At 39.8% G+C, this 15,006-nt stretch overlaps 1 protein-coding gene across 5 annotated transcripts in view; it reads right to left on the bottom strand.

The window, feature by feature from the left end:
- Positions 1-14,122, bottom strand: part of plch1 (phospholipase C, eta 1) — a 61,197-nt gene extending 47,075 nt beyond the window's left edge. For 4 of the 5 annotated variants that reach the window (XM_075473267.1, XM_075473268.1, XM_075473270.1 and 1 more), the window contains exons 1-2: positions 13,919-14,122; positions 5,887-5,997 (exon numbers count right to left, since the gene is read on the bottom strand). In XM_075473267.1, the coding sequence (XP_075329382.1) occupies positions 5,887-5,965 (79 nt within the window). In that variant the 5' untranslated portion in view covers positions 5,966-5,997; positions 13,919-14,122. Of the gene's footprint in view, positions 1-3,183; positions 3,537-5,886; positions 5,998-13,918 lie in introns of those variants that run through there. The other variant, XM_075473269.1, reaches the window with a different exon arrangement.
- Positions 14,123-15,006: the final 884 nt, after the last annotated feature.

The following is a 15,006-nucleotide window of genomic DNA, read 5'->3' as shown; positions in this document are numbered from 1 at the left end:
GGACATTACCAACTGTTTGTGTGGGGGTGCTTGCTGGGTAAAGTTCTTCAAAAGTCCGGCTAAAATTATTCCGATGTTAAGATTCTCACATGCACTAAAGCTGTACAAGGCTGAATTGCATGTGTGAAAACAGGTTTTGTTAAATATATTAGCACAGTCCACATCTGCTTGAATTAACTGGGGGGGTAGCTCATTGGGTAAAATCTTTTTTATGTGCCAGCAGCTCATACATTAAACTTTGTAAATATCCCATATTGTGTATCTGTTTAAGGAAATGTGTGAGTAGTTAGTTAGTTTATGTAAGGAGGGCAGAACAATAGCATTGGCAGCTTTCTGTGCAAAGTGAAGTGGTAGCTTCCCATTATTTTCATCACTATGATGTGACACTGGTCCACAGTTATGTGATTAATTTCATCATCTCAGCTACGAGCATGGTGATGCTTTTTGGAAGGTGTGGTACATCCGCTGCCAGTGTGTAACATTCTTCGGTGTCATCACTGTTTGGGGTACAACAAGGCTGATAACATTTCAAACTTTTCAGCCATCTATAGAAGGCTTGTTTGGTTTCCTCTGCCAAGAGGGAAAAAAATAACTTAGCTGTCATATCACTTTAGCAGGCATACAAATTTCATTGTGCACACATTGTGTACATAAATAGTTGAAAATAACAGCCTGCTGAGCTATTTCCACTGCTGCAGATCCTGCATAGGCTAGTTTTGTACTGATCTAAATTTGACTTGAAACACACAAAACATTACTTTAAGACCATGGTCCATTTGAGCAGTTTACAACTGCTTTTCTTGGTTGAACAAACTATAGGTTTAAATCAGAAAAGGAATCCACTGAATGTGTTTCCAATGCGATTAACGCTCAAAAGTTTTAAATTCTACTGTAGTGCAATGACAGTCTTCACTGTCAACAGCTTATGGTTTATTATCAAATTAAAAAACCTGTTAAAGCTAATTAATTTAGCTAAAACTGTACGGAATAAGTGAAAAATATTCTGCTAGGCCCACTTATTAACAACATAAAAGGTTAGGAAACACAGGGGAATGAAAAGGAAAAAACACACACACTCTCATCTCATTGTTACTCCCTTCACCTAATTAAGTACACTCAAGGCAGCACTCAAGTCTCCAAAGCTCCAAATGGGATCCCAGGTCCCCCCGAGGGTGCAGAGTGTGGTGCTGTACCGGAATGAGAATAAACGCATGACAACTGCAGCATGATAATGCATTCGCCAAAGATGCTACAGGGGGTTCCCCAAGTGGAGGAGTTCAACACTGACTTCAAAGGAGGGAAGTGAAGCCTGCTTGCGTTTGAGACCATGTGTGCATTTTTTTCCCCCACATTTCAAACTTTCGTCGACCGCTCCTGCTAGGTTACAGCTTCTTTTCTCTTCCTCCCAGAGCCAGGCTGGATGACTGTGTGTAGAATGAGATACAGTAACTTTGGCAGCAGAGCCAGACTGTCACGCAAACTGTCTGATCTCTGCTTCTTCACAAGAAATGTCAGTGAGGGTAGTCATAGCTTCCCATTTGGGGCTTCATTTATGGACACAAGGAAGACTAAAAGTGTTGGATTCAAGTGAAACGAGCTTCTGTAAATCTCATTATCTAGAGAGGTGATTAAAGGAAATGAAATACATTCCAATTTTTATGAATATTTTGCTCCTATTTCCCACTTAGATACAGGTATAGCACTGTAAATACAATAACAGGCTGACCATTCATACCAATAATAACCAGAAGAATCCAAGTAGATTTTAGTAGCTGAATTTCTACCCCCACAGGCTGGAAAAAATGTGTTTGAGGCAAGAACAAATGTGACACACCAGTGGTTAAGTCAGCATGCAGGCTCAACTACTGTGCAACATCAGTGAAATATCATGCATATGATGGTCCTTAGGGAGCAAGTGGAAAAAGGGGGGAAAACAAAAAAGTTATAATTCTAGAACCAAAGAAAAAGAAAGGAAAGGAGAAAATAACAAGAAACTTTAAAAATAAAATAAAATAAAAAAGCAGAGAAGATCTTAACAGAACAGAGTGTTTACCCTCTTGGTGTCTCTGCCCTGCAGCTACATTAAGGATGTGTCAGTGTGGCAGATACATAACAGGGAAAAGAGAGAAGTCAGAGAGACCCACGCTGAGATTCATCACCATCAGTACAAGAGAGACACATGAGTGAAAAGACATTTTACATGGAGAAGCCATTCCCTCCATGTGGAGAAGATTAGCAGCCACTGATGTTCCTCTTGTCAGATTGTTTCCTCCCTCAGCTTACTCTTATATGCAACTCATCGAGCACAAGTGTTACCAATATGAAAAAAGAGAAACCTTTTGTGTCAACCGAGGCAGGCGGTGGCCCTCCTCAAACCCCAATGATCACGAAGAAAGAACACGCAAACCAAAGGACTGCAAGGGTCTGACAGCTTGACACATTTATGTGTTTTCATGAGAGCAAAATGGTCGCTCCAATAGCCCAAAGAATGCTTGGGCTTCAGTTTTGGCATCAAAGCTCTGCCACATTGTGTCGTGCTCAACATGCCCCGCCTGGGTTTCAAGATGATCTACTTAAGCTTACAAGGGAGCAATGGCATGGGGTGAAGCTATGTTCTCTGTCAGTTTCTCAGGAAACGTGACACCGAGGTATTGTGATGATAGGACCTATACATCAATAATATTTAGATATATATGAACAGTGCAGAGGATGTAGGTCTGTAAAGGATGTGGCAGATTTTTATGGACTGAGGGTGGACCAAGTATGTTCAAGTTGACAAATCAAATCTTTTCTGCCCCCTAGTGACAAACACAAAAGGGGCATTTTCAGCACCAGGGACAGTTTCCTGCATGCTCTACAGCTGCTCTTCATCAAGAGAACAAGAGAGCAGCCAATGCCACTCAACAGCTTACAAATTCACATGAAAATACATCCAAAATGCATACAAGCATCAGTGGAATTATTGCATAATGTATCCAAGATTTGAATTGAATATCCACCAGTTAAGATCCCTCTCTCGAGTGTTTGTAGCAGTGTGGGTGTTGAAATTCTCCACAACAACAAGCGCAATAAAGAAACTGGGCTCCAGGCTGTTTGCAACATGAGCGACGAGGCACCCAAATGAACACTGCACTCAGCTGAAATAACTAAACCAACAAAAAGGGGGGAAGAAAAATCACTTACCCCTCTCAAAACTCAGATTCTTGCAAACTTCGAGCTCTGCCATTTAAAATTGGAGTTGTTAGGATCACAAGGTCCCTCCATGCGCTTTGGACATCATTTTTATTTCCTACTGGTAGCAGCTTGAAATGCCCAAATGTGCCAAAAATGCGTGATTAGTCAATTTCCCCATGATGATTAGATGTTTAAAAGATGCGCACCATGAGCATGAAGTGTTACTTTTTTTTAATTCGTTTTTGTCCAAACGCCCCAGAGAAAAACTGCTCCTCACCACCAGCCTCTCTGTGCGGTCTGCTGAGTGGATTCACAAACAGCCAAACCTCTCACATCCTCACACCCTCTGCTCTGCGCGCACATCCTCTCCTCTCATCAGGCGCAACAGAGGCAAAACGATAAGCCGATTCCTCACGCGCTAGATAGGCTGACTGGAGAGTGGATGTTAATAAGCGACAGCTTAGGACGGGCGTGGAGTGAACGAGAGGTACTGATAGCGCACAGAGCAGTTCAGCTACCAGAGTTGACCATTTGGACATTTCGTCTGCAAAGCCTCACAGGCTCGCAGTTTTGACGAATTATTTCATGCCAAACAAAGCTTGTTTGTTCGTTTGAGAGCTACTATTATTCAGCGTTTAGCCTTGGGTGGAAAAAAGCATAATTACGCATTGGTGCCAAAGCTGTGATCCACTTTACGCCGGCCGTTTCTATCCGAGTCTTCCTCAGGTTAGGAATCAGTACTTACTCGGAGACACATTATGACAACAAAGACGCAGTTTACATAATGGAGCCCCCAAGAGAGAGAGGGATACACTGGCTGACTGTGGCAAAGGTTGTTTCGTTTAAACATTAATTAATTGGCAGTTTTTAAGCTTTTAAATTGTGCATGAGCGTGTGTGAGTGAGTGTGCTTGAGTCCAGCCAGGAGCGTATCATCCTGGCTTAGTCATTTCCGTAATGAAAGTCTAGTCAGTCTGGAGCTCTCAGATTAGTATTGTTCATTGGTCTACACGAAAGCCATTTCATTTAAGAATGCAGGAGAAAAATACGGAGTGACCGAGCTCACTCACTGCAGAGACGCGCACACAGTTCAAACACTGAAAGCCAGAGGTGACCAAATCAATTAGCCAGTGCTGTCTCGATTAACAAAAAGCCACGTCTGAACGCCAATGTCTTCCATTAGATGATTCACGTGTGCACGTGTGTGCGTTTCATCTGCGGGTATTTGAGGCTTACCAGTGATCGCTCACTTTGATTAAGTGTTCACCTATTGCACACCTGCCTGATCACAGAGCTTCCGCCCAATGACTGATTTATGAACCATGGTCGAAACAGAACCCCTTAACCATTCACAAAGGGCTGCAGGAAATTACTTGGAAAATACAAAAAGCATTGCAAAGTCATGTGGAAAATAAATGGGAAAAGAGACAGAGGTTTACTCAACGGTTTGGGGTGACAAGGACGGACTGTCAGAGACATGAAGGAATGATTACAGGCAGACAATAACAGGACCTGAAGTTCGGCAAAGATACATCAGTTCATTTCCAGACACTTTGCTCGAATTTCTTCCCTTTATCCCTGGAAACCTCTGTGGCAGCTTGAAGATGTGAGCTAATTTGTAATATATTTTTGTCATGTAGCCTACAATCTCTTTTTTCCATTACAAAATGGCTCACATGTTCAAGCTGCTGTGAAGGTTATCCATCACCAGATTATGAGTTTGGCTTTTCAAGTCCAACAGGGTCTTAGCTCTGTCATTCTCCACCACCTTTGGAGGTATCACCCACTTTGACTTTGAGACTTCCACTCCATACTTGGGACAAATGTCACTACTACAACACTGAAACTCCCACAAGTTCAACTTGGGCCTCAATAAATACATTTAAAGATGAAAAAAAGTGAAATTACAACAAATGTGATTTTAAATGTGACATTGTCCTTTTTTCCTAGCACGGCAGATAACAAAACAGACCATCTGTATATATCAGATGAATCCATCATCTACCGAAGAGTACTGAAGCAGTCATGCCTTTTTTCTACAACAGTAGAAACGAGCAGGAACGCACAAACTCACAAGCAGAAACACACAGGAGTAGGATGTAGATGTTGGCTGCAGTTTGTCAAGGGGCGACTGTAAACGGTCTGCCTGCTGTGGGTTTGACAGCCACAGAGGCACACCAACTTATCAGATTTGTCACGGATTTGTCTGGCGGATCTGTCAGTGGGAAGCCTCACCATCTCGAAACCTGTAGCTCAAGATCAAACTGATCCCGTAACATGCCTGGATTTAGTTCCGCTTTTAGGGGAGAGAAAAGCAAAAAGGGGCTGCTTTTCTATCTGATATAACAAAAGCGTTGGGGGTGTCTGCAAAAGTTGTTTACAAGAAAAACAATGCAAACATTTTCCCTGTAAAGACTAACAAGGCAAGCACACAGGTGTTTGTGAACTGTATGTATCCAAAACCAAGTCAAAGAACAGTTTTTTAGTCACGGCGCATCACACAACGATTCAGTGGCTTGCAGAGGGCTTTGTATGCTGCAGTGAACAGTGAGATGATTTCACTGATCTCACACACTGTCTTGGCTGTGTTGTCTGATATTACAGATTTGATTATTTCAAGCATAAAGGTGGCAGTGAGTCTCCCTCTAGTGTCCATCCCAATGACATACAATACTCTTTGAGCTTTTTTTAAATTTATGTTTTTAATCCTTACCATGAAAGATGCTGTTGTCTGTCAGGAAGTGCCGGCGGTACTGTGGCTCTCCCTTCCTGTTCACCACCCAGGAGCTCATGTTGAGAGGAGAATGACAAACAACTGGCCAACCTGTGAAGGAGAGGAGAATCAAAGTCATTCAGATATTTCTATTTTAGAAATGTAATGAAACTGAATTACTCTATTAAACATATGACAAAGAAAAATGACTTAAGAGCTTGTACAGAAGTATAAGTCCACTGACAAATCTCAATGCAAACTGAGATCAAAGACAAGACGCTATTTTTTAAAAAAAAAGGAAAATGGTGGTTAAAGACTGGACAGTAAGACAAAGTTTCAATGATGGGAAGGTCAAAAGGTTTTCGGTATGATCACAAAATTCAGAGCGTGTAAGATTTTTTGCTCCAATAAGACCTGAAAATTGCAGATTTGTTTAAATGATGCGCAAAGAAGATAAATGAGCCTTTGAGGGCACATTTTCAGAGTTTAGTAAAAGGCCCATGTCTTGCTTTAATTCTTAAATGTCTTAAAATGAATGTTTTCAACACTCTCTTCAAACATGTGATATCCAATGTGACATCAGACTCAGACATACGGAGTAATAATTAAATCTACTAACTGTTACAACTTTGTGTATTCAAAATGTTTTGCTCTTACATTTAAAAACAAACTTCTCACATTTTCTGTTTCTTTATTTCCTTTGAGTTTTTTTTTATTTGCTGTTTGTCATATTTAGTTTTGTCTTTGTTTTTCTGTATATCATTGACTTTGCATTGTCCTCTAACTACATAAATGTTTGTTTAGAGTCCATTAAAAATGTTTTGATGCATCACAAGGGGTTTATCTAGATTTAATACTTATGATATATAATTATATGGCAGGGACACCTTCTATCTACGCATAAGCCTCTTTATATCAATGATTTTGGCCCTTTTGAATTCTTCACTCGGTCCTTTAACACATGTTGTCATTTATCTTCCTTCCGTTTCTCATCTCCATTATTCCAGGACAAATTTTCCGCTTTCTCCTCCTGATTTCCTTTCATTCCTCTCACTCCCACTGCCAGTTCTTAGTGATTCCCCACCTGTTGCTCATCTGTCTGTTTGATTTACAGCTTCAAGCACACTGTCTGTATCTCTCAGACTCACACAGAAGATGTTTAGAACTGGAGAGGCTCGGAGCCTCCAGGACATTTATTGCCGTCTGGTGCCTGCTGACCCGAGGAGAGGTGACTGTTGAACATCAGAGCTCAGGGGTCAAGTATCTTCGAGGTGAAAGTACTTTCTTGTGACCCTGCTGCCGCCCCACTTTTAAACAGGCCTGTAATGTGCACAGTGTTTACAGCAGACCATGTGGACTGAGACTCATTGTTCTGTTGATATGAGACTCATGTCATACGAGTCAGTGTAGACATAGTCCAGCAATGTAAATGTATTTTTGAGCCATTTTGTGAGTGTCATGATACAAATAAAATCTATTTATTGTATTCATGCTGTATTTCTGGACAAGACCATTTGAATACTACAAGAGTGATAAGTAAAATGAATGATTCATTGTGAATTGAGCTGTACGCATTGATTATTAGATAGATAGACAACTTTATTAATCCCTTTGGGAGGTTCCCTCAAGGAAATTGAAACAGATTGTTATTCCTATTGTAGAATAGGAAGCTAGCACTGCAAGAAATTGTGGAAGGAAAAATAGATATCCAACAAAAACAAAAAAGCCATGTGAACCATCTTCCCAACAAAGAAATGGATAAAAAGTACTTAAAGGTATATATATATAGATATGGTGATATTTAGTGGCTTAAATTGCAAATTACAACCAACTGAATACACTTTACCTTTCCCTAGTTTGCAGGGACAGTATGGTAGGCTAAAGGCCTGCACTGGAGCCAGTTTTTGGCTTGTCCTTGTGGGCTACTCCAGTGACATGGCAGTGCAGAATGACATGGAGGTGAGGATAACCACCTGCAGTGGTTCTGGATATAAAGTGATCTCTCAAATGTAAAGAAAAAAAACAGCAATTCATACACCTGCTTCTACACTGAGGAAAGCATGGTTATAAATAGTATACTGAATTCCTGCCATTAGATCACCCTAAATGTTTCACATTAGAACCAAAGAAATCAATAAGTAATGGGAAATGTGGCCACTGCCTTCATGTTAAAAGCACAAAAAGTCATCTGAGGATTTTCCTCTCAATCATTAAACTCTGCTACAATGTATCCGTGCAATGACTCACAGCCACTCTGAACTCACAATGGAGCACAGCCTCATGTGGCCCGCTGCTTAATTATACAATAACATCTCCAAATTACTATATGTTTTCATAACAGAGTCCAAATTATAGACATCAGTTGAGTAAGAGGAGCAGATCACTGGGGACATTGTTTGAGTGGTTTGAGTGGTTTTAATGGCGTTGCAGCTTGTGATGCAGATAGATCTTTTACAACCACAGTGAAAACTGGAAGAAAATTAAAGTTGGAAAGGGAAACTGTTTGGTAAGGAAAAATTAGCATAGTTAGAGTCAAAATACATTATTCTTGCAACATAACTGTTATTTTCATGGACACAATCTCTACAGTTCACACGCAGTTGCTTTCACAACCTTTAAAACTTGCATATTTTCCAAATTGCAATTATGGGCAATTTTAAAATTGTGTGTTTGGGAGGTGCACGGTTTCCATCGTGTTGTCTGGTTATTGATTCTTTAAACCCTTAAATTAACATTAGTCTCTCATTGTCCATTAATCTCATGCCGCGTGTTAAGGGTTTGGGCATAAATTTACATTCAATCATTTAGCAGACGCTTTTGTCCTGTACAATTTACATGTGAGGAACAACATTCAACCTTCAGAATAGTAAGGAACCCTGGTGTAAACATGATGTGCTGAAACATATTTCAGGTACAGAGTGCACAGAAAACACATAAAGAAGGGCAAAGTGTGGGTGTTATACCAGGGATGTTCTTCAACATAATGGGTCTCCAAGAGATTCTCAAAGGTAGAAAGGGATGTCCCGGCTCTGATAACATCTGTCAGCTCATTTCACTATTAGGTCTGTACCGAGACCACCTTGGTCGTAGGAATGGCAGTACCAGAAGCTGAGAAGGAGCATAAGCCTCTATGACCGAGTATGAATAAAGCACAGATCCAGAGGTCTCACCCCAGGAAAGCATTAGTGACCAGATTTGATTGCAATGGCCGCGGTTCGACAGAGTTGAATGAGTAAGAAGGGGCGTAGAGGGGCGTATCTGAATTTTGGCAATAGATCTCCAAAAATAACAAACTATTCCATTGATATCTGCACAATAGAGCATTGAGTGAAGATGAATGTTGAACACACTGCTTAATTTAATGACAACACTGCACACCCCCATTATGACAGTGATTAAAGAAGAGAGTCGTCAGTCAGAGGTTTTCTTTCAGCTCTGCTTCGATAAGGACTAGCAGTGCTTCCTACAGCAGTGGTTTTACATAATCATTATTTGTGACAATGACAATTTGTTTCACTTCCTCAGATTTTTGTTTATTTTATTCTAATCACCATTCATTACATGTTATTGACAATAACATTTCTATTTGGGGATAATTGGAGTATCAAACTATCTACCCATCCATTTTCTATTCCCACTAAATCCAACTCAGGGTTGCGTGGGGGCTGGAGCCAGCTACCATTGGATAATAGGCCAGGTACACCCTGGACAGGTCGCCAGTCCATCACTGGGCCACACAGAGACAAACAACCAGTCACGCTCACACTCACTCCCAGGGTCGATCTAGAGTCAGAAATGAGAACCCACGCATATACACGGGAAGAACATGCTAACGCCACACAGAAAGGCCCCAGCTGGGATTTCAACCTGAAACCCTCTTGCTGTGAGGCTGTGTTCACCACCACAGTATCAAACTATTCTATTGATAATAACACTAGTTTAAGTCAAATTAACTGTATCCATGCTCTGGTGATTTTTTTTCAACGTGTGCATGCACTGTCATGCTCATGCTCATGTGAGTTAAAAAAAAAAAAAACTCTTCTAACTGCATGTAACTCTAGTAGCCTTCTCATCTGTCCAAACCTCAGGGAAACACGGTCTACTCTTTCCTCTCAAATAAGAGAGAGAGCAGCTTAAAAATAAATATGCCACTGCCACACTGCCAAAGTTACTTTATCTTAGACCCTGACAGAAAGTAGGTCAAGGATGCCTGCAAGTGAAAAGTTTTGCTGTAGTTGGTATTGAAATTAAATGTGTGACATATGAAAAGAAACACATGAGTACAGCTTTGAGTGCCTCCGCTTGTACTGTCTTGTTTTTAATTTGTTATGACAGATGCAAATTCATTTCAGTTTCATTCACGTATCCATGTAGACATTTCTGCAGCTTTAATGCAACTGTTTTAGCTGAATAGCCTTTGTTTGGTTGTTTGGCATCTATACAAATGCCAGTCAAGAGTTTGGACCTGTTCATTTTGAATGGTATTAGGTCCGAATTTTTGTCTGGTACTGTATGCAGTTGAACAGAGTCATATTCAACTTTAGGGTGAAATGTATTCTGTCCAACAAGCCCCTTTCACTTTTCCCTCCAAATACAGTGATTTAGATAATAGGCTAACCAATGTCCTTTTTAGGATTTATTTAAAGGATGATAAAGAACATAACAAGAGTATATTTGGATGTCAGTTGAGAACAGCACAGCACAGCGCTTTTCTTTTCTTTTTTTGCACCGTGGTTTCCCGGGATCCCAACAAATGCAGAAAATAGAAGACATTTAATCTAAGAGCGCATCTCCACCAATCTGATGATACGTGGTAGCTCTACAAAAAACGCTGCAAAGTGAGAAAATGCAAACAGTTAGAGAAGCACTGAAAGTGAGACTCAGTGAAGACTGGAGCAGATATGTTTTACATTAAAAAAAAAAAGGTGAGCAAGAAGCCCGAATGAAGTTTTTCCATGCTGTCATCTGACAGGGATCAAAGCTGAACTTATAAACATGACTTTTTTGTTTGTTTGTTTGCTTTATATATTTTTGTCACAGGATTCTCATATTAGATGTGATATCAGCTGTTAAGTGTAGGGATTATATATTTGGTTGTGCTTTCTCACCTTTTCTAAATAACGCTGGGCTTGAGTTTTGTCTGTTCATATGTGTTTTTTAATTCGTATCATGTTGACATTACAGTTTGGTTAAGCAATCATCTTATTAATTTTAGAAAAAAAGAACAAAACTACATAAAATATCCATTTCAAATGTTGGACAGACAACTTTATTTTAATTATTCTATTTTAAATATATAGACAAATATATAATGAGAGTTACAATGGCTATTCTTTTTCTATTTTATGTGGCCAACTGTCACTAATGAAAAGTGAAAATAAGTTTATAGAGTTAAAAAAAAATGTTAATTAAATTGAATTTAAGATTTTAAGTTTCCATTCACATGTGTATACATATTTATACTGTATTATATCTGTTGTGGTCACCTTCCACTCTGTCACAGATTACCTTTCCTCACTGTATACGTTCCCTAAACTTTCAAGTATTAAGAAATCATAGTCTTGAGTGCAGGGTCACATCTAGCACATTTATCGCTCTCCCCGAAGAGCTACCTTAACTCCAAGTCAGTTGGTAATGGTAGGGATGCCAATAGCAAAAAGGCTCTAAGCTAATTATGTCCTGCAGAGTTAATGAGTAGCTCGTAATTGCTTGCTACACAGTTATCAGAAAAGAGTAAACAGTTTTGGAGTGCTGATGGCCAGACAAATGCTTTCACAAAACACACTGAGTGACTAGACTCACTGACACAATAAAGCCTGCAGAATGGGAAAGAGAGATAAAAGATGTTATAAGACTTTAAACACAGTGTTTTACTCTGGAACAAACACTGGTTTTAGATTTGGGTGTTTGTGTTTTTACGTAGAAATATGCTTGTGGTCCAAAATGTAATCTTTTTCACATTAAAGACTGAGGATGACACGAAACTAAGCAAAACTGGAAATCTTCAGTTTCCAGCAGCAGAGACCAAATACGTTATACGTAGGCCATTTTTAAGCAGTTTTTCAACTCTTCAAAAAGTTATATCATACAAAGTGAAGAAAGAAGACAAGTGGAAGAGGTTAAATTGTCCACACACTGCTGATTTAGTGATCCCTTGACCTGTTTAGGGGACAGGTTGCTGTTATCTGAGCAGACATTACAGTGTTGTAAAAACAAAACAGCGTTGAGGAACTTATGCAGAGATATCATCTCTACTTTAAGATCAGATCCAAATATCAAAAATAATGGTGTTCAAGCTAAAACTAGAATACATAAGTAAATAGGTTTAATGGACATAATCATCAAGAATGAAACATTATCTAATACATCCTAAGATTATTATTCTTAACTATAAGTCCCTACTGCTTATATACATATATATCACCGTTTCTTTTATACATGTATTATTTATTCTAAACCCCTTATCTATACAACATGATCTGTGGTGTCATTTACCAACTTTATGTGAGATTCTTCCTTCAGGACCAGAATACTCTACCTCCACACGTGTGGTGGGCTTGTCTTGTTTTAAAAGTGTGATCGAGTGTTGGGTAAGGCCAACGGTCAAACTCAAACATCTATTTCAAGCACGCCTCAACTCTCCCTCCTGTTCCTAACCTTTATGTCTTCCGTAGTTTCCAGATTTCACTTCTGTAAAGTTTCCTCATCAACAAGAGACAACTATTGCTAGGAGTGTGCTTTGAAGCAATAACTCATCGGCTTCGAAGTGGTTCCAGTACATAGACAGTTCCACATTTCATACTTTCTGAATGGATGTGAAAAACAGTGTTTATTGCTGTTACCTACCTACTTACACTCACTAACACTCATCGCATGGTTGATACAATCCCAAACTGGTGATTATTTTGCCTCCTCCCTTCCTTTCCACCAAGAAACTTCAGTTATTCATGAGGGATCACAGCACCCGCAAAGAGTCATGTTTCCACTCCCACCAGCAAGCTGATACACTGTTCACAATACTTCCAGTCTCATAATAACAAAGGAGTCGCTTTACGGCCGATGCATTCCTACACATACACACACACACAGCCTCCAGAGTATATGTGGGTGTGTTATAGAAAAGCTACTCAGTGTTATAGCTGCTTACCAGTGTGTGTCATGTGACAGCGGGCAAAACAACCACCTGCTCGATTTAAAGAAAAACTTATTACACAAGCAAACTCCTAATTAAAACTGTCCAAATTTAGACTTGAGGGCACAAATTTCGTACAAAATATGTTTGATGAGGGAGTATGAGAGATGAAGAGTTACCTTTGTGCTTCAGGTTGCATTTCCCTGAGTGTCACATCAGTTGTCTGTCTCTTTAAATCTCCTTGTCTTTCAAACCCGGTCAACCACACTCAACCCTCTCAAATCAAATCAAAAAATCCCCAAGGACTGTGCTCTCGGATGGGGGAGTACCCACCTCTTTTCTCACTGGGATGGCTACCGGCTGAGTGTGATAAAGGCCTTTGTTATGCTGCCCACGCTGCAAAGCAGGGGAAAAAGAGCACTGGAAGTGGCTGATTTGCAGCAGATATTTCTTCATCCATCACAATTATTAGTTATCGATTGTACCAGCAAAAAAAGTCCAAGTACACTACAAAAATATATAAATGAGCTCATCAGCTCAAGCAATTTGTGGTGGTCAAAATGATTTTAGAATAAAAGTGTTTTCAGCCTGAGTGACTGTGTCTTACCTGGAGCGGTGCAATAAAGATAAGAGCTGAAATGTCTTGAGTTTCAATTTTACAGAGCCCGTGTCCAGGCACACAGGCTTAACAGGTGCAGAGCTGCTTGGATACTGCATACAGTAGCCTAACAACTGTAGATTTAAAGTGACAGCTTGATGCGTGCAAGTTGAAACAGTGAGAAAGGTGCACTGTTAAAAATCAGGCCTTCGAGCCGAAATAAATACACCTCATTATGAACTGTCATGTTTTTTCTTACTTTAAAGAAAATCATAAATCACACCAAGCATCAGTTTACTTACGTTTTCCACTTCAGCTTCAGCTTTTTAAACTATATGTTGTTGGCTTCCTCAGGAAAACCTAGTGTCCCTTTAGAGCAGGGGAACAAGAAGCCCCTCCAGAAACTGGACATCCATGGCATCAGGTATTTATTGAAATCAGTAATAATTCCCAGTGGTTTGGTTCCAGGCAGGGACGGTCTCAACAACTTCCCTGTGTGAGCAAGCACCCACTACTACATCAAGCATGGTGCCTTTTCAAATGCTGGCGTGGGACAGTGAATAAGGCAAAGCCTGGAACGGATTTAGGAGTGGACCACTTTTTTTTTTTTTTTTTTAAAGCCAGAGAACTGTTTATTTAAGACAGTTATTCAAGACGTCCCATTCATTTTCATGTGATTTAAAAAAAAAAAGGAACCTGTGTAATTTAACTCTTTTGTTTAAAAAAAAAAAAAAAAAAAAAAACGCTTAAACAATGACATTTATGTCCAAAAGATTTTATCTTTATTATCTTTTTTTCAACCAATTTTTTCTTGCAACTCAATGAAATGTTCCACGGATCTATTTGTTCAATGCTATCGTTTTGTTTGACGTGGACACAAATAATATTGTGGCTGGAAAACACAATCAATCAAAAGCCCTGTCACCTTCACTGATGCTCTAAGATATTTCTGATTTAAACATGATTTCCTCATTCTCTTATTAATAGCCTCTTTAAGGTCGGATCTAGTTCATAGCTAGTAATCAACACTGTATAAAATAAGAAGTGACCATCCAGCGCATTGATGTTAACATAAATCCTGTTAAATCATCCCTGGTTGCTCTCTCATTTGCACAAACCTCAGCAGGGAGAGAAGTACATTCAAATCTAAATCTCTAGAATGAACAGCACAGCCTCTGTGATCTCTAGTTTTGGAAGCCCTGCTCTGCCTACCCGGTTGTTGTCAGCCTCAGCCGTGGTTTGCCTCCCACTCTTCCTTCAGTGACAGTTCAAAGTCTAGTAGCAACAGCCATCAGCCCCAAATGCACCTTACAATTTAAACCAGCCCACCAATCACAAGCCTCTTTGGCAGTAACAGTCACTAGTAACATTTGCACAACAAAAGAGAAGA

The sequence above is a fragment of the Odontesthes bonariensis genome, chromosome 9 (genome assembly GCF_027942865.1).
Source record: "Odontesthes bonariensis isolate fOdoBon6 chromosome 9, fOdoBon6.hap1, whole genome shotgun sequence".
NCBI lineage: Eukaryota > Metazoa > Chordata > Actinopteri > Atheriniformes > Atherinopsidae > Odontesthes > Odontesthes bonariensis.
This window is presented reverse-complemented; position numbering and strand designations above follow the sequence as displayed.